General features: G+C 38.6%; 2 protein-coding genes across 4 annotated transcripts in view; one reads left to right on the forward strand and one right to left on the reverse strand.

The window, feature by feature from the left end:
• Positions 1-4,384, reverse strand: part of TMEM266 (transmembrane protein 266) — a 64,975-nt gene extending 60,591 nt beyond the window's left edge. The window contains exons 1-3 of the mRNA XM_074837485.1: positions 4,253-4,384; positions 2,961-3,061; positions 1,788-1,893 (exon numbers count right to left, since the gene is read on the reverse strand). Coding sequence (XP_074693586.1) covers positions 1,788-1,801 — 14 coding nt within the window. The 5' untranslated portion in view covers positions 1,802-1,893; positions 2,961-3,061; positions 4,253-4,384. The remainder of the gene's footprint in view (positions 1-1,787; positions 1,894-2,960; positions 3,062-4,252) is intronic.
• Positions 4,369-21,217, forward strand: part of NRG4 (neuregulin 4) — a 53,338-nt gene continuing 36,489 nt past the window's right edge. For all 3 annotated transcript variants that reach the window (XR_012624868.1, XM_074837489.1, XM_074837490.1), the window contains exon 1: positions 4,369-4,482. The gene's annotated coding sequence lies outside the window, so the exon portion shown is untranslated. The remainder of the gene's footprint in view (positions 4,483-21,217) is intronic.

Below are 21,217 nucleotides of genomic sequence, written 5' to 3' on the forward strand. Positions count from 1 at the left end.
CACTTAGATCAGTGAGCAATGAATAGCTAAGCTTATTAATCATTATATACAAATCAACTGTTAATTAACGGATGCAGTTTGACCCCTCTTCCACTGTGGGTCAATATTCAGATAGTTTTGGTAGATGGCAACTTTGTTTCATTCAACTAGAAAGGAACATTCTGTTACAAGTTATTTCAAAATAATTCTGAAAGGAGAACAATGATTCAGAAGAATTATGGACTCCTCTATAAAGATTATCTAACCTATCCTTAGTACGGCTTCTAAATCTGAACATTCATTCTTCTACCGCCCCACTAACATTAATGGGAACTCCATGCAGGTAAAACCAGAGTCTGACTATGTATATATCTTCCACATTTATAACAATATACTACTTATCTAGAAACCCAAGCTTTTGTCAGTTAGCATATTATCTAGTGTATGCGAAGGATGACTTCGTTGTGGGAGAGAGCTTGCACGTCAAGCCCCAGCAGGTATTGATCCTCTGTAGTACCCAGTGAAAGCTGCTTGCTCCATTTGATTCAGAGCAGATGCAAGCATAAACTTCTTTAGCTTTCATCAAGGGGAGCTTGCCAACTTCTGAAGAAATCTTAGGCTACTTGTCAGAGGTTTTCAACAGCAGGTGTGAAAATATCCTTTTTCCTTAGGGACCCAACTTCCCCCTGTTATTTGACTGCAAAAGTTGCATTGGTGATTGTGTTTTAAAGAAGATTTTAATAATCTTCCAGCTATTCAAGCAACCTCCATAACAGTTCATTTTTTTCCAGAAAAAAAAAAACCAACTAGAAGAGTTCTTAACTCATATATCTTGTAAGTCTAAGGACATAGGATGTAGGTGAAGGAACTAAAATTCTATGTTGAACAGATAGAGCAAGATCCTATTGGTCAGAGCCTCACCATTAGACTAACCCTCTCAGACGGAAAACATTACTCCTAAATTAAAAGGAGCTAACTGCTGCCAGCATTACACGAGAAAGTAATTTTAAAAATCCGCAAATGCTGGTTTATGTCAAGCATTTGGCAGAGAAAGGCTGCAACTGTGTCATCCTATGGCAGAAAGTAGAGGTAAAAGGAAGTACTATTTGACCAACCTAAAGGCTTATTTTATTTTATTCTTTGTCTAACTAAGAACAGAAAGTAATGAGATCTGTTCATTTCCAACAGAACTGTATTTCTCTGTAAACAATCTGAAATCAGAAGCCCAGAGGTAAGAGCTAATTTTAGCAAGAATTTCCTTTCTTTGGCTTTCACCATTAGTGCCATCCTGTGGACATTTACCTTAACAAGACCAAGCTGGTTCAGTTTTGCATGGAAGAGCATACAATGCTCCAATTTCCAGTATTACAAAGGAAATAGGAAACTGGATTGGTGCAGCCTTCCCTCGCCCAATACTATTTACCTTCTGTACTCTTAGACTAAATGACAGATGTTGTTTAATTTGACTGAATAGAAAAGCAAACAAACCAACAGACTAGTGTTGCCAAAGAGCTTTAAAACAGATTTGGTGGCAGGAAAGAAAAAAGGCTCTGAAAATAATATGACATATGAGTTCTCAGCCACTAGCCGTTAATATCACATCAGACATGCTTACAGCATTCATGGTTTTTCTGTTAACTCACACTCTTTAAACAACTGACCAAATCTTACTACTCCTTCTCAAAATATCAACTTTTCCTTCCAGTAATACTGATAGAACCCTCTTGATGTCACATCATTCTCCTACAGGTAGCAACTGGTTTCCTTCTATTTAAAATAGGTTATAACTATCCTCACGTGGTACTTACTGAGGATTGGTCATGTTGGATGATGCAACCAAATCAGCAGTGGTTCCAGTATTTAACTAATTCCAGCTGCTCTGCACAGAAGTTCTAGCCTTCCAAGATTAGGTCTCTGTGAGAAGCAATAGAACGTTATCTGAAACACAGTCGAAGAACTCCAAAGGGCTGCACTGATATTTGTTGTCATGTTGCAAGTTTGCCTAATAATTTTATTTCCCCCGTGATTTCTTTTGAAAAGGAACCTGGTTTTATTCCACGTGAATTCCTCCATATTATGGAAGCTGTAGTTACAGTGGATTTACTTTTACACATGGACACCTGCTCACATATATACTTCCATAAGAACACAGGTCTTGCTTTAAACCACTAGATTGTTGAGAAAGATAACCAAGATCAGAGAGGGGAGCAGATTTTCAAAGAAAGCTCATGGCTTCAGGAGCACAAATTCTGTTGGAAGCCAACTGATTTTTTTATCTTTCTTTTTACAATTTAATATACTTTATAGAAACAATCATTAGCTTTGTCAACAAAGCTTGGGGTTTTGTTCTCCCATTTTCCAATCTGAACTGTGTTCCTGACTCCCTTTACTACTTCTGAAAGTCTCTTCCAAGAGTTAATTCATGTTGTCAAACATTCTAGATGGGTTGTTATCAAGATGATATTTTGACCAACAAAACCCACTTGGAAAAGGTGCCACATTTGCTTGTGGCAAAACCTCCATTTGTATTGTATCCTGGACCAATGCATGGCAACCAAAATGGAAGAGAACAAATGAATGAAACTTGTGAGAATGAAACCTACTGATACACAGGTTTTGATAGCTGGAAAAACATAAACTGGAGAATACCAAGAAACATAAATTCTGAGAAAAAGATATCATGAGAGATTTTGTAAAGCTACTGTCAAGATTATATGCTAAATAATTTTTAAAAGTAACATAAAAACATACTCTTACTTTAATTAAACAGAAATAGTCATTGGCAAATTAGAATATTGCTGACAATAACACCAAAAAAAATTTAATGATAATGAAAAATGGTTCTTAATACTAAACTTTATCCTGGAGTCACTTACAGGCTGAATTGTTAGTATCAGTCAAGTATTTGCAGCAGAGACATAATGTAGCAACAGTATGACTCTTAACCACCACTTGATACCAGATAGTAAAATTGAACTTACATCTTCTGTAGAGCCATTTCCAAGGCTTTATTTCACGTCCCGTAACCTTATAATAACGTAAAACGTAGTCAATACATTCTCAGATTTTTCAGATTATGTGCCTGGGTATGCAAAAAGAAAGGGTCTACACTGTGATCATCCTTCTCAGGTAGGTAAGTCAGCCAAAAGCAATTTAATTATTCATATGAAGAAAAGAAACAAGACCGACTTTAAAACAGAAAAATACACATAATTTAGAAAAATACACACTCCATTTATCTATAACCTTGTAATACTTCTAAAGTCAGTGTAAGCAGCAAACTTTTTTCAGATAAACTTTCCCTAATACAGCAGAGACTTGATTCAACATCCATTTGATATCAGGGGGAGTCTCCTCCCTGGCCTTCGTAGCCCTTGAATTATTTTATTTGTTATATCCCTAAGGCAGCACAATACTAAAGCATTTGCCTAATATTACTCATGTTTAAATCACACCCTGAAGGGATTTGGTGAATCTGTACCTACAACAGCTTTATGATAGCAATTGTTACACCTACCAGCACAACAAAACTAAAATATAAATATCAGCCTTGTTTTGCAATATTAGTGCTCTAAAATCTCATTTGGGGTTGACATTTTACAACATTTTTCAAAAAAACAATTTTTAATGAAAAATTTTACCCAAACCAATTGTTCTAAGCACTTAGCCTGAGAAAATAGTGAAGGTATGAGGTACCATGTCAGCTGTCTTGTGAGACTGAGGAAATTGAGAATCCTGCTATAACTGCATTTGCAGGCCTGGAGAGTATAAGGTAAATGGGGATACAAGCAATTTAGGAAATGGGAATAAAACTGATGGAAACTGGCCTCGGAGAACAGGCAGACAGATGTAGGTAGGGGAATTTCTTAACATAGTAAAAAAATTCACCATTTATTTGGGAGACAGCACAGTGCTAATACTCGCAACCTCCCTCCCAAAAGAGGCTTAAAAAACAAAACAATGACAAAAAATGTGTAGCTAGATTTTTAAAAAAATCCTTATTTTTTTACAGTGATCTCCAGATTTTGAGAGAACTTAAGTCATAACAGTGGGGCCAGCAACACTGCAGTTCTTTCACATAGGACATGAATATGAAATATTTGCCACTCCAGAATATAAAATCAGACTCTTTTTTTTCCTAAAGCTAGAAATATGCTTACATTCACACAGAACTTTGTTTTACAACTCAACCAGATCTGACCAGTGGCAACATCAATAGGCCAAACCTGCTCTCTGCTACTGGAGTTGGCAGCTCTACAGATAGTTTGCTCACCACCAGGACTGAAGGAGCAACTTGCAGTCGGACAGCAAGCTCTTCTGACAGCTCTGATGGCTCCCCAGGGAGCAGAGTCCAACTCGCCTTAGCTGAAGGGTTCGTTACCTTGATATAAGGCGCTCACAAAGGTGAGACGAGTAACGTGGGAGGAGACCTGAAAGGAGATAGAGGGAGTCAAGTCTCCAAAGGACTCAGTGGAGCCTTCCGGAGAGAAAAAGTGGCAAAAAGTGAGTAATTTCTGGTGCAGATGCCTAATGTATTAGCTGATTTAATTAATTAAAAAGACAAGTAGTTAATATGTACAATAGGAGGGCGGCTCAACTGAAACCTTCAAAATGGACATTAATAGGTTGTGTATATCTATATCCTAAAGTGACAACTGTGATTGATGCTTCTTTCTACGCTTTATGCAAGAAACACAAATGTCTTAACATATACTAATATTTTGCAGAAACTTATTCTTTCCATCCATTCCACCTCATCTACCTGTTAAAACTTCCTTAAAAAACCACAACTTTTACAGCAGCATAAAACACTCCCAACTTCCACAGGAAATTTCTGTGCAACTGAGTGGTGTTTAAAAGCAACAAGGAACAGCAGGGAGATTTTATTCTTCTGAACTTATCTCTCACTTATATTCCTATAGGATATAGAGTAGGCAAAGAGCAATGATGTGGCTCTCCTCCTTACCAACAGAGATGGGGAGGGGGCAGAGGTCAACCTTTGGGTATTCCATCTACCACCAGAACAGAAATTTTTCCATACAGACCTTTCCACACCTATTCCACTCAGTGTTCAGTAGACAAAAAAATCCTCATCTCTCACGGTCTCATCTGAGGCAATTAGTTAACAGCTCCAGTGAGGTTTTTTTCACTTCTTGGAACTGAGATGAGACAGCACTCGGTGCATGCTGAGTTGCCATGTGAGTATGAGCAATGCCCATTTTGTGAGAGTTCAGCAATTCTATTTGTTTTGTGGTGTGTTTTCAAGGTGAGATTGCTGTAGAAGGAACAGAGTTTCCCAACTTAAACAGACTTAGTTTATAAAGGAGATATGACAGAAAGGAAAGAATTGTCCCAAAAAGTTTCTAGTGCAAGCTTTGAAGTGGTATAAAACCCAGGAACATTCACTGGACTGACTGCCGTACTGTCTTGTATGTACTGAGGTCAGTGTAATCTGATGGGAAGCATATTTCTGAATAGTTTTCTGTATAAAGTCAAGTTTGTGGACTAGTAGCCCATCTTAAAATGTGTAGGATCACAGTTCAAATCTCAGCAAAGCTGACTCAGCTCTTCACCTATCTGCAGTAGGTGAAGGAAGTTGCACCCAGTTGCTCAGTTGCACTGAGCTCTTTCTGAGGCAAGACCTCCAAAGTGCTTAAAAGGTGCTGTATTTGCATTGAAGTCCCTCAGCTTTCCTCTGTTCTTTGCACAGGTATTACACAGGCCGGAGTTCCTCAAAGCTTTTTCAAGGTACCCTTTGTTTATGATTTCTTTCACCCCCTCCTCTGTGGGGACACTGGCAATGCTTCACAGTTCATGGGTTAGGCTCAGAACCACACAGGTTGAGAAGTGGGGTCATGCGATATAGTTGAGCAAAGGTTCATGCTGCTGCCTTGCCCAGCACACATCCTGTCTGAGTTAATTGGTTAATGTTTAGATCAACCTTCCATTGTCAGTCACCACACCTTCACTGTAGCTTGCTAATAAGGAGATAAAGTCCAGCTTAAACAACACAAAGCATAGAACACAGTTTGGAAAACATGTTAAAGTTTAGCACATGTGTGTACATACACTCTAAGCTAAAAGAAAAAAGAACAAAAACCAAACCAAAACTCCAAGAGCAGCCTTAAAAAAAAAGCTGTACACTTGTGCGTGAAAACCATGACTTTTAGCACCAGTTTAAATACAGTCTTACAAAATACATGCCACAATGTTGTGGCCCCACTACAGTGGGTGGGGAGTAGGAAGATGGTTTAATTTAAGCCTTTCACACCAAAGTCTCTACTAACTTGCACCCTGTTTAGCTGAGCTGAAGTCAAGACCACATAGTTCGGAGCTGTTAATTGGACTTGCTCATGTTCTGAGGAGTATTATCATGAAGCTGTAAACTTCTGTACAAAATACAGACACTGACTGAAACATATGAGTTTATGTTCTTACAAGTATCAACAAGACCAAGCTCTGACATGTTCTAACTAAAGATTTTTCCACATAGCCCCCCGAATAGCAGCTTAGACACATGGACAGGCTAACAGTTTGCATTAACAGTAAATGCAACAGGCCCCACTTGAGGAAACACTGCTGTGGGCCACAATGCAGGTTTTAGGCATTCTTACCCAGTTTCTGCTCCTTCCTCTGCCCATGCCAGAGCCATGCACCTGCACACAGGCCATTACAGTGAGCTGGATCAGGAAACTGATTTGGAATTTCAATCAACAACAAAAAAGTTATTTTTCTTTTCCTGCACTTTTTTTTTTTAAAAAAAAGCAGGATGGCTTCCCTGATATAGGCACAGTACAGCTCCAGAAATAGTAATGTCAGCAAAACTGAGAGGGTAGGACAGTGCACTGTGGGCACAGCCATAGAAACAAACAGCATGGTAGAGAAATACTTAAGATCAGAAATACTCAAATCAAAGACAGTGTTGAGCCCTGGTCACTGGCAACAGGAAGGGGTGCAAAATGAAAAGGGCTTCTGTGTGGGTTTTTTCTTCTGCGTCACACTGGAGCTTTTTATTCTGAATTTAGTACATAAAGGAATTTTGTTTCCTTTATGCAAAAAAAGTTGGTTTTATATCAGTCTATAAATTAAAATTTTTATGCAGTCTAAAGCTCCAATGCAAATGATGGCTATTACAGTTCCTACTGGGCACTCCTAAGGAGGTCATGGAGCTATCCAGAAAAACAGAGAAAGGGCAAGAGGGAATAATTTGAACTAGGAGCAGGGAAAAACACCTAACCAGACATTACCCCAGAAGCTTTCAAAGAGAAAGGGGAAGTGTGATTTAGGGGTACCTACATTTAGTTCTTGTGAATTAGACTAGACAAATTTCTTGTGTGATTAACACCACTGATACCACACTGAGGACAAGCATGACCATGACATGATCACTCATCTCGACTGGTGCAAGCTGCATTTCTCCAAGAACTGAAACTAGGCTTCCTGGGATAACAACCTGATAATTCTGACAACCGTTTTTGTTTTAACCTCTCTGTGAGAATTTTAACCAGCTCCACACATCTGCATTCAGAGTGTGTTATTGGTCATGTATGTAAAAACTCTTTTCTTCAGAAATCCAGCAACCTGCACTTCTGAAGGGGAAACCCTGAAAACCTTGTGCAGGAGAGGCTTCTTCGCTTCGCTTCAGACTGAACAAAGTTGTTTTATCTTTTTTCCCCCTAATGGGGGAACAGGTTAATTGTGAGAAAAAATTAAAATGTCTTTTGATTAAACTGACCCTCCCTAATTCCACTTTTAAGACAAGAGTTTGATAAAGTATTTCTTTATATGACTGTATAAAGAATACTTCCTTTATTTAATTTTAAAAAAATAATTGATCTGTCAAAAGATTATGAATGCAGAGATGCCACACAGAAAACAAACAGCAAATTAACTTCCTTAACAAGTACATTTGATACATATTTTAACACTGCAGATTCCCCATTTCATTCATGTCTTCACCATTCCCATGCAGTAACCAGAAAAAGGAAAGGGGTACAAGAGATACGAGCTTTTTATTTCAAGGAAAAAGGGATGTTGAATTTTGCATCTTTTTTATGGAGGGATCTACAGTACAGTTTTTTAAATACATCACATCAAAAAGGAAAAAAATCCTCTATCACAGGAAAAGTATTTAGATTGGAAAAAATCAGGCATTTGGAAATTAAGAAACAGCAGATTTGGACTTGCTCATGCAGCCATAATTCTATCCCCTTGTGGTATCATCCTGTATGCTGAAATTAAGCAGAATGCTGTTTGGGGAAAAAAAGAACATGTAATCATGTAACTAAATTATTCGTAAATATAGCTCATACTTTCTACAGAGAAGTTTAGACAGGCCAAAAAAGAGAAAAATAATCTTGTGCACAACCATAACCTCTCCACAAATGCATCACGATCATTGGTCAAATCTTAACCTTTTTGGTACTGCAGATTTGGACTACAGGACAAAAAACTCTAGCTGCAAGAAAGCCTTTAGAGGAGGCCTAGACCAATACAAACTCCCAGGAGAGCCCAGTCAAGTCCACCCTCTTCCAAGGAGCTTGCAGATGGTACTTTCAGACAGAAACAGGAGAAGCTGCTCTGTTTGGGATGGTTATGAAAAGCCTCCACTCATGCTCCTTCCCTCTATCTCTTCACCTAGAAACTGCAGAGAGCACAGGGGCTACATAGCAGGTCTACGAGCAAGGTCTTGTGACATGCAAACAATCCAGCATGAATATGCTTTCAACACATACCAGTGCTGCCCTGACAGCTCCTTTGGGCTCTCGTTCCAGTTCATACTACACAGTGCATACTGGCACTGTTGAAATTCAGTTGGTCTGATACACTACCAACTTTGCAGAAAAGGCACATGTCCAGCAGGTACTGCAGCAATCCACAATGTAGTTAATTCTGAAGATGTCACGGCTCAAAGAAAAGGTACTTCTCTGGACTGATGGCCTTCTGCTTGACAAATTTTAACACTATGGCAAATAACAGGAGCAATATGGCATCTCAAAAAACTGGATGAACTGTCAAGGCTACCCAAATAGAAAGCTTGCTCATAGCTCCTTAATAAAGAACATGCATTCATTCAGCAAACAGATTATTCATTTGATCTCTTACTCTGCAGTAACCCCAAGCTTGCCACTCACCTTACCAGTTTACAAACTGCCCCTCGTTTAGCTGTAATAAATTGGTGATCCTAACAGTTGTTCTCTATAGCTTCCCCATGCAGTTAAAGTAGAAGGAAAAAATCCCCACACTATAGGGCTCTTGAATGGAGAAAATAAACACAAAAGAGCAATTGCATATTTAAAAGGTCCCTTTACAGATTTGTCTAGTTTTCAATGTTTGGGCCTGCTTAATAAGAAGAATCCACAAAAATACGGTTGGTGTTTCACATGAGCATTAGGCACAAGGCTGCCAGCTTACACTATCTTACAGCACATCTCAACATCTGCTTAGGTCTCCAACTGCTGGAGATGGTACTGTCATTTGACAAGTGAGGTCATATCTACACATACAAAGCAGCACCATTTAGACCAGGCGTGGCTCCTAGCGAGATGATCTCTCCTTACAGCCCAGCACAAGGATACTAACAGAGACCATGGGCTTTCATAAATAGCTCCAGCAGGATGCTATGTTGATACTGCTTCTGGGTTCACATTTGGAAAGCTCAGTATTAGTTAGCTTTTGTGATGTACCACTGCACATGTTGATAGGAACAAGCCTGGCATCAACAGCTGCACTGGACTGAAAACATGTGTTTTTTTCCAGTCTGGGAAACTAAATGACTCTGGGCTCAGCCAGCACAAGGTTAGAAGATCATTTGGACAAATTTCGTAACTCCCTCCCAACCCAACCAAGATTTTTTTGTGCCAAAAATACTGGTTCTCAAAAAAAAATAATTCCCATCTTCTTTGGATTAAATATTAAAATATTAAATTCAAAACCCAAAGTTGGGTTTGTATTTGCTTGGCTAACAACAATTCCATTTCTGAATTTTAAATGTTTGTGGATGACACTAACCTCACCAAGTCATATTAAGCCAAATTATTACTATTGGAAGCAAGTCAAGTACCCATTTAGTTTCAAAGAAGTTTGGTTTGCTTGCATCTGTCAAGAGTCAATTTTTGGATTTTGCTTCTAGTTCTTTTTCTGATTCCCTGGAACTGCAGTGAAAAGCCACTAACCAGAAACCTGCAGCCACGTCTTTTGTTTTCAAACCAGCAAGATAGGTCCAGTCACTCTTTAGAATAGTAAAGAAAAAAAATACGTACACTTTCCAACATGCTATAATGAATGGTTTTAGTTCTTTATAGATACCCGGCAGGATTTCTCTCATCATATTTGAGTTAATCACACATGCACTTAATTTTTGTAGTCTGCTAATGGCTTCTGAGGTAAAAATACAAGCCCATTTGAAATCAACAGCAAAATTTCCTTGGACAGAGCTGGAATTTCACTCAGGCTTTTAACACTAGTGACAGAGTAACACAAATACTTGAGTCAGCCTGCTTTGAGATGTCCCTCAGTTCGATGTATGTCTCAATTCAGAAGGGTGACACTGTCAATCTGTCTTAGGGAACACTTAATCATGTGAAAGTAGTAGGATCACCCCATGTCTGCCATGAAAATGGTTAAGACTCACTACATTTTAATTTCCATCCACAATATGTGCTGCTCATCTTACTTGGAGGTTAACCTTCTAATGAACACAAGCTTAAGTATCTGTCCATACCCTTAGGTTAATGTAACTTGAAGATTGCCCTTCAGCCATTAGACTTCAGCCTTCCGGCTCTTCCTCAAGCTATTAATTTTCTTTAAAATCCTAGGCCTAATAGATTCTGGATTGAAATACCTTTAGAAAACTTTAAAAGTATTTCTAATTTTCTAGAAGAGTTAATGTCAACCAAAATACAAAAGATTTGCAACACTACAATAAGAATGGGGGAAAGTACAAAGAAAACCTCATGAGAAATTCTTGGCATTTATTAAATCTCTTGGAGCTGAGAATTTCAATGCATCTTACCAATTATGGCTGTTAGGCCTGTAAATATTATATTTCTATATAAGAAGGAAACTGAGAAGAAAGTTCATTAGACCAATTCTGTGTCTCACATAATAAGCAGTACAGAATCAAAACAAACCTACGTAGACAGGTACTAAATCCAGCCAAGCTATTAGACAAGTCAAAAACAGCATCTGGAAATAAAGATTTCATTCTAAGAACCAACTATACTACAAATATGTTTTTGAGAAATATCTATGTTCTGTCATTCCTGATAAGTATTATGGGCGACTTTCCAGACAAAATGCAATAAATTTACATGAATTTATGGCTTTACTGTGTATCTTACTATACAACTATACAATAATTAGCCCATTGATGTGAAATACATTGCTCTTCTCCCAAACAGCACTATGCTTTGTAGTTTAGCTTTTGGAAACAAATAGCCCAGCTGTTTTGATTGCAAATTTACAAGTAGTTGCAGTAATTCATCTTGGTGATGCATACAGGGTAAACCTCACTCTGCAAAAGCAAACAGCTAATAAAATTCTTGAATTCGCATCCTGTTTAGTACTTCAGAGGAAAGTTATTTCACACAGTGCGTGCAGACACAATAGTTGTACTGTTCGAGGCTAGAAAAATCTTTCCTGGCCACTGGGGTTAAGTGCCTTATCATAGCACGCAGCATACTGATAGTCATTATTTTGATGTACAGCTAGTGCATTTAACTGTATAAACCCTAGCTCCCTCAGCAGGTGATGGAATGCACCTACTACATATTCTAGGCCAAGTTTCTGCCACAAAATACTGATGGTGAGGGACTCAGCTCAAGCTGTGAGTAAAGCAGACCCAGCCCTGACAGTCCTACATACAATCTGGAGGAAGCAGCCCACCTAATGCAGACATGTCAACCGGCCAGTAATTGCCACATTTAGTAGCCAAGCCTGTACCTTGCCCCCTTACTTCTACGTGAGGTCTGGAAGACATGACAGCCAGTGTAAGTTTGGAGCCTGCCTAGACTGTCTGCTGTGAACTGCACAGGTAGGAGAACAATTCTTCCCACTGCACAGGGAAACAGGATGGGAAGTGCTCGCTCTTTGTCTTGCAGCAAGAAGTAACTACAGTGCAGGGGCTAGCATAATTTTTTTTTTTTTAGAAGTATAAAGGGGAAAGAAAAAGCAGAAACTTGAAAGGTCTCTGCAAAAGTTCATCTAGTTGAAGATGTCCCTGCTCACTGCAGGAGGGTTGGACTAGATGATTCTGTGAAAAGCAGCACAGCAACAAAGTGCCCAGAGAGAGAAGGGATGGGATCTGGTTTGACACCTGTTGCAGCCAAATCCCAGCATATGGTCTGGTGAAGAATTCATACAGCAAAAAGCCAACACCTCCAAGGTCTGGTTCAACATACAACTACAAATAATACAGACTCATAGAACGGTTTGGGTTGGAAGGGACCTTAAAGATCATCTAGTTCCAACCCCATGGGCAGGGACACCTTCCACTAGCCCAGGTTGCCCAAAGCCCTATCCAACCTGGCCTTGAACACTGCCAGGGAGGGGGCAGCCACAGCTCCTTTGGGCAACCTGTGTCTCAGCACCCTCACAGTGAAGAGCTTCTTCCTCATATCTAATCTAAATCTGCCCTCTACATACCTCATGAACAAGTACACCTTTACTTCTACCTTATATTGTGCATTTAAAGTAGGTGGTTTTGAGCTTCAAAAAAATATTATGTCCATTTAAAAATAATAATTTCAGGCACTATCTGTACCTACATATATGCTTTAGAACTTTGAAGCTCTAGTTTTTCTACTTAGAAAAAAAGCAACAAAAACATTTTATTGATTTTTTTTTTGGGGGGGTAGAACTTTAATGTAAGCATTAGGTTTTCAGAACTTTTTTACTAGAGGTAATCAATTCATTAGTTTTGTATGGTATACAAGAAGGATCACTGAGGTATGCAAGAGGAATAGTTTCTGAAAATGTTGAAAAGCATTTTCCCTGCACAGGCATGCAGAATTCTTCCTGCAGGATGAAGCTATTTGCTTATTCATATATTAAAATACATTCAGCTACTGGTCATATAATACATCACACGTGGAAAGTAAAAATGCTAAACTGATTTTTTTCCCCCTTCAAGAATACAGAACATCACCATCCCTGCCCAACCCTCATCTCTTAAACTCTGCAAGAACAGAGGACTGATACTATTGTCACATGAGTAAATGGAAGGCACCACAAACTACTGAATAAATTTCAGAGAAGAGTGTAGGAACACCCACACATGAACTCACTTTGTTTTAAAGTAGAAAACCGTCAACTTCCACTGATAGCATCAGTATCACAGAGAAGCTTGAGATTAAATTCTCAATTGCTAAGGGCTCACAAAGTTTACTCTTCACTAGGAAATTAATCTTTCTGTGAGCACAGAACCAGGTTTCCCTGCGGCACACGAATTTGGTGCTACTGCTAACATACTAAGAAATCCATGCTGTAAAGCAATGAGGATGATACTCTGGGATTCAGATTTAAAATCTACTTCTGTATTCCCTCACAGGCTTCTGCAGTGTAATTTGAATCAGGGTCTTAAAGACACATGGTAAAACTGAGCATCTTCACAGTTGACCATGTTAATCAACTAAGACCCCAGCAGAACATTAGTGAGAAACACTGAACAATACTGAAATATTGTTCTTATGTTAGAGGCAGATAAAATTAATGCTGTGGTTCAAACAGAAGTGCTAATTCTGTGATGCTGCTTCACCTGTTTGGACTTCAGTGCCTGCATGCTACTTCAGGTGCCTAAGTGCTTTCATAGTGACTGACTTCCTGGACCACCGTTCTCCCTTCAAGGAGAGGGGAGGGAAAAAAAACCCAAACAAAACCAAAAAACTTCCCTGCCTTAGAGAAGTTTTGATCATAAAACTCAAGACAGCACACTGATAAAATACAGTCATCAGTTGCTTTGTCTTATCAATCTAACAACAATGCAAAGACCCTCACCTCAAACCTGGTCTTCCTGAAGTGGCACCAAGAACCCCAGAGGTGCTGCACAGCCCAATGAGGCTTCTGCTGTCACTGACAATGCAGCAAGAAAGTACAGGAAATGTTGCACCGACAGGGACCTGGCTTCAGCTTCCCTGGCAATTCCAAAAGTAAACTTTCAGTAATTGTTCTACTCAATACTTAACAAATCATTGCGAAACAGGAAGAAACAAATAGTATATAAAAACTTCACATGTGTTTCCAACTAAAAGTCATGTACGTTAATTCCTAGGCTGCTCGTTAAATATACAGCCATAGTTGCTTATTTACAGATGAAAAAAGTTGGGGAGACGAACTGACTGAGAAAAGTTATTCTTTAAAATGCCTGGCACTAATGCTGAATCAGACTAGTTGCTTTTGCCTGTGTATTAAATAATTATAACAAACATGTATTAAAGGAGATATAAGTGTTCACAGAAAATTACTGTATTACACATGGCAGTGTCTACTGGAGACATGTAGTACAATGGGCACGTTTATGCAACAGACTGCTACCCTGGAATTCAGTCCAGGAAACAGATAAAGCAGATGTATTTGAAAAAGCTTTGTTTACTCACTATTTTCTTTAAAACAGAAGATCACAAAAAAACAGGACAACCCAATCACACTGGTCCACAAAAAATTCTTTGTTATCGTTCAACATTCTGTGCTGCGATTCCTTAACATCCACCAGAGCAAGTTAAGGGCATTCTGCCTCTTGGCACCACACAGATAGAAAGGCTTTGGCCACTACTGTGTGACCCAACGTAGCAGTCATCCTGCCACCCTCCACAGCCCTATTTTAGCAGTATCTTATTTAGTACTTCAAGTCCCATGACCCACATCCAATAAGGAGGTCCTGTCTAATACACTGATCAGATAAAAGGATGCTTTTCAAGCAATGTTATGCAAGGGATCCATACTGCAACGCAAGCCACTAAACAAATGCTAAGTTATAAATAAAACACATTCTTGCTCTTAAACCACCTGCCAGTCACCTGCTTGAAACTGAACTGTGTGTTACATCTGCAAACACAGACTTTTGTTAAGATTTATCAATTCACCTTTATTAACGTAAAAAACCCACTCTACCAGGGTAGTCATTAACATTTCTAAGAGGTTGGAAACTCAGAAAAATGTGTCCAAAGACAGGCAGATGAGAGCAAAGAATCTGTATTGGCTTCTGGATTAAAAACTTGAAGAGCCGGTCAAACTGTTGGAAATTTTTCAGAAATGCTTTTACATCAACATTGCACTAACACTCCTACAACCCAATCACTATCTGCTAAATAACATATCAATCTCCAGCCAAAGACTCACTAGCACTTTCAATAAAATTTAAGTAAATTAACAAGTACATACTACCTAACTAAACCCAAAGTCCAAGACCACATGCAAATAGGTGCCAGAGTCTGAATTAGAACTCACATTTCTGACTTTTGGTCTGACACTCAGTGCAAAATGCCACTTCGCAAAAGAAAAGCCTCCAGTATTATAAGTATAGGTTGTCGGGTTTTTAAAATACATATATAAAATCTAAACCAAAATAATTAATTTTTGCAAAAGTCTTATTTGAATCAAATATAAAAATGCAAAAGCAATATAAATTCTCCAATAAAACAAGAATATCTGCAAGGAATTAAGATCGTATGGCCTCAAGCCAGAGATTTACTGCACTTGACACTGTGAAAACAAGCAGTAGAAATGAGATAAACTGCTTGCTGCAAAGGCCAATAATAAAGAGGCAATATCTTGTGATCATTCATTTCTAATCTTCATAGCTCCAAAACACTGGTCTTTAATAAAACTGTTATTCTCTTGTGTTATCCTTCTCTTTCTCAATATACTGATTTCAAACACGATATCGACAATTGACAGTGCATGACCTGTTGCGTTTACAGCGTTTGATAAATACAGGATAGAAAGCTTTCAGATGGTATCAAGCACCTGTTCTCAGTGAGAGTTGTCAAAGGCATCCACTGCAAACTTCACTGCAAGATTGAGGCAGGAAAGATACCAAGGTGACAATCAGAATTGTATGATTTTTAAGGTCCTAGAAATGAACAGTCTTTCAGGACAAGAAAAATTGGCCCATACTTTTGATATTTGCATGCTACTTCGAGACACATTAGGTACTTTAGAAGGTGTTTTTTTAAAGTGACATAAACCCTGATCAAAAGTACTTAATCTGAGACAGTGTTTGCAGGAGTAAGATCACACAATTTTGAACAAGTATATACTAGTTTATAAATATAGGTTGGTTTAACAGACCTATCATACTTACTGTGATACTGAACATTGGATCTTTTAGGAAAAATTGAAGGATAGCTAGCATGAGAAACAGGGAATGCTTCAGGACAGGGGAAACTTCTGTCTTGAATCAAAGATAAACAAGTTTTTGAAAAAATATTCCATTAACAAGCAGGGTTTTTTAATGCACATTACCCTTTAACAGCTGGTAATACAGAAACACTCTGCTACTAAGCACACCACAGAGAGGTGACCAAACCAAGTGTAATGAACTTCAGAGAATACTCAGAGACATGTTAGGCAGCATCCAAAGACTAGAAAAATAATCTAAGCACAGACAGGCCAAAATACAGTGCACCCTCATCCAAGAACAGAACACTTCTGACTCCTATGGGAGCAAGACAATCAATGGCTTTAGATCAGTTCAGGCAGCTGTACACTTTTAAAGCATTTTACCACTAACTTGTGTGCTGCTGCAGATGGCAGACAGAGCACACATTTATAGGGCAGAACTAATTTCTCCTACTTTCAACAAGAGCACGCCCCATTTCAAAAGTCCCAGGGAATACCCATGTTATAGTGTGATACATAATTGTAGATGCATCAAACTTTCACTGGTGTAAGGAGACAACCCATTCATTTTCCATTAAGTTACTATGCCTCCCTTTGTTCTTGTAAAAAAAAAAAAAGGTAAACATAAGCCATAAAAATTAAAAACACATTTTTCCCCTCTCTGCTTTTAGAGGAAATGGCTTACTAAAAGAAAAGATTGCTTTACTGTGTCCAGGCCAAGAGTTTTCCTCTTCAGATTAGTGAGAAGGATTATAGCAGCTCATGCTGAGCTAGCACTGCTGCAGCTGGACTTTGATACTAGTTGCTAGGCTGCCTAGTTTAAAGCTAACTCGGGTAGAGCTGTACAAACTGCAGTCTGCAATGCAGCAGCAAATTAACTATTTAACTTTAACCAAAATCCTTTTTCCCTACTTACTGAAAAACAGCAGCTGACAAACTATGGATCTGGCATTCTTTCACATGGAATAAGATTTGCTGCAAGTATCTAAAAATATACTTCATGGCTGACAGCCCAAGGAACCAATCAATGAAAGTTCAAGAAGTGCATTTTACAGTCCAGATGTTCTCAAACTGCGCTCCACTGACAGCTCAGAGATGGTTGGTCACATTATGCTGACTTTTCTCCCCTCTGCTGTACCAGTGTTCAAAAGATGAAAAGTACATCTACAATTCTCAAAATATTTCTCCTTAAACATTTTCTCCTTTTGCTACTGTTAGCATAAAAATATCACAGCAAATCAATGGGATGAGAGGTTGTCCCACAGACAACCTGGTGTAAAGTATGAATCAAACTTGAACCTCTGCAGCAGGATGACCTTAATGAGAGCTCTGAAGGCACAAAAATGACAGGATCCACATGTACATACATACACTCTAGATAATGACAAAAATTCCACAAGGCAAACACACTTTTTCCAACCTGACCTACGTACTTTCAGTGGGTATTGTGTTGAAACTTGTGCAAAATGGGGAAGAGCAAGAGATCTTACCTGCTTAATTAAGGAAAAACCTGGTAGGATATTTTAGGCAAATAGACTGCAACAGTGAACAGTCCTACTACATCTTAATTTATTAAATACTCATGCCTGAAAGGTTTCCTCCTCCAGTTATAAATTCTTATAAAAATGCAAATCTATACCTTGGGGAAAAGATAAGAACTAGTTTAAACATGCATTTATCCATGCACTAAAACAAACACAAAACGATCTCAAAACTGATAAAAATCTAAGCTTGGATACAACACTGTCATCTGCCTTGTATAAGGGATACACATACTCCAGCTACGGACATAGCCACATCTTCATCCATCTTTTCATTTGGACATTAAATTAACAATTAGCAACTTGACACCAAATGCCATTATAGGCAAGAAGGGAAGCATCTAGGTCCAGCATGTAGATTCAGTAGCTGTTGCTACATATATATCTCTCCTTGCTGGAATCACAAGAATCCTTATAGTTCAGTCCTTTGTGGGTGTAAGGAAGAGAATGCTTAGCCTGATACAAGCAAAGTCATTAGAAATTAAGTACCATGTAGCTTCCTTGCCCATAGCAGAGAATTGAAAAACAGGTCATGTACAGCACCTTTAGATATCATTTTTTATTTTGATCTTGGCTTTGCAAGTCCTTTCTTTCTCCTTCCCTTGCAAAGGCACATACTCCTCACAGAAGCGCAAATCTGTAAGCATCCCCAGAGCAGCCTCTGAGGCTGTTTTGCTGCATTTCCCAGAAAGCAGCCTTAATTTTGCCAAGTCAGAATCACCGATCCATCATCTTTGCTACGTGTTATAAAGGAGAGGACTAAAGCAAAAGTTGAAACATTCAGTGTTTCTCCTTGGAAAAGTGCTCTGCCATTTCAGTCTGCTCCATCTTTCCTTCCCTAAATAGGAGAACTTTTGCCCTTGGTTTCATGTCTCTGCTCCAGTCAAAAGGCTGCTTGATGGTAGCAGAACACGCATTACATTCTGGGCTTTTTTCAATCCTAAATAATTCAAACTCCCTGCTCTTACTACAACACTGGTATGCATTTGGATTTTGTCCCTTGAACACTGACAATTCAAACTCTTGCCCATCATTTCACTTCATTTTTAATTAATCATTTTTAAGGTAAGCCACATTAATCTGTGTATTCAATTTGAGAAGTGAACAAGAATTTGTTTTCACCTAGATGTTCAGGTCTTCGAAGCACAGGTGAACAGCTTCATGTACAGACCACTATACCCAGCATTTCAGGCAACATTCAGCTAGCAGATTCCTTTACAGACATGCTACCAAATCAGCCTAACACATAACTATTGCTCTGGCTAAATATGGGGTTCGGGTGAGAAGTGGGGAAGTGATTTCCTTAGTTTTGTTGTCTGAGGGGTTACTGAGATCATGGACACTGCCTTCTTTGTCCCTATTTTTCACATGTCTTTTGGCAGCTATATACAGCAAGACAGATTCCTTTATGTATGATAAATGCTACAATCACTGCCATCTCCTTAGGGAAGGCAAAGAGTGCTGATCACAGCTCAAATGGGTATATAGCTCATACTGAAAATACAACTTCTCTACTGCAAGGCAGCCTGATCTTCTGCAGGCTAAACAGTCACAGGTATAAAACACGTGTTTTGATTAACTGAATATGCTGCACTTGATACAATAAAACCATTACTTTGAGTGGGTTTGACCACTTTTGTTGCCCTTTAAGGCAGTAATTTTATCACCTTATTGCTTTTCTTTTAAACTCCATCTTGGGAATAAGAAACTAAGATGCCTGTCTTAAGCAGGATGAAATCTAGAGGAAAAAGGTCCATTCACCGTCACCTGTTCCCCAGCCCCTCTAAAGCAGAGTACTGAAGGGATAGCGGATTTTACCAAGCTGATAGTTACCTCCAAGCATGAGCTTACATAAGTGAGTGCCCAGAGGAATCTGCAAACTTACCTTTGATCATACTCTGACATACTTGCAAAAATTATCAGCTATTGACACTGCAGTCAATAATTTCCTATTCCACCTTGGGATTTTAAAGCATTAAAAAGCCTAAGCAATTATTCACAAGGTAGAAATACCTTCTCTTCTATAGATAAGTAAAATAAGGTTCAGTATGTGACAGAGAAAGACATGCCTCTTCTCTTGTAACTCCTACTTGCGTGTCTTAATCATACACTTGTTCTTCTTCACCATTTAGTTTCCTCCCTTTCTGTCCTCAAGCAGTTTGGGAAGCTTCTAAACTGTTTTACTCTTCAGGGCATTTTTGTTTGTTTTGGTTTTTAATACAGTCTATGTTTAAACAGTCTGTAGGTCCTAACTGTTGCTGTGGACAAACACCCATACAAAACTAAATTCAATAAACCAAAAAAATCTCTGCAACACTTTCAGAACTGCTGGTAGCATACAGTAAGAAGTGTGACATGCATGGCAGAACAGGCAGTCTTTACTGTTGTAAAAGCTTTTACTGAACTCTGTTCTATTTAAGTTCTTACATCAGCTAGATAACAGATGATTTATAATACAAATATTGTATGTCATATACTTCAAACCTAGGCTCTGAATGCAAACAGTGCCATTATCTGTTTAACAAAGACCAATTATTCAATGAATAATCAAGCTACTGTGCAAGTCCTGAATGCCTATAATATGTTATTTGATAATATGGTGTCATCTTGACCTAGACAGAGCTGCCTACAGCATATAATTAAAGGTTTCGAATACGTTATGCTCCTCTCCTGCCAAACACTGTTCATGCAGTATGCTTTATATACCCAGTGAAACTAATAGAAAAACAGTCTATTTCAGACTGAAGTGCTTTGTTAAACCATTTAAACAAAACTAGTACACAGCCCCAAGATCAGATGTCCTTCTAGGGCACCACCACCTGTTTTTCCTCCAATACCAAATTCTTCATTTTATACTTTAATATTTTGAACACTGGCCTTCCCTTTTTCTATCTTCATTCTATGATAAAACACTCTGCATTGCTTTATGATAGCATCATAATCAAGTATTTCATTACATTAGACACTACCTGGAGACAAAAGCTCCTGTTCCCCACAGCCAACAACAAAAAGCAAGTATGTTTTAAAGAGATTTTTAAAGCCTGTGAAATACACAGGCACTAGGGCATGAAGTCCTCTCTCTTGACAAAATGAACTGTGCAAGCCTGTATTTCCCAGCCAATTTGTCTCATGTACCATAATCCTTATTTGAAGGCATGAAACAGAAGAAAGCTCACTTCACATGTTCACTCAGTCTGTGAAATCTCTCCACCAAGGCAGTCTGTGAAAGTGCTAGTTAACAGTGTTTTAGATGAGGATGTGCATCATTTCTCATTAGATAATATACTTTCTTCATTTAACCCAGCAAATATCAGTCAGATACTAGCTGATGCCAGTCACCTAGGCACTCTGAGAATTGG

Source organism: Strix aluco, chromosome 12 (genome assembly GCF_031877795.1).
Source record: "Strix aluco isolate bStrAlu1 chromosome 12, bStrAlu1.hap1, whole genome shotgun sequence".
Classification (NCBI taxonomy): Eukaryota; Metazoa; Chordata; class Aves; order Strigiformes; family Strigidae; genus Strix; species Strix aluco.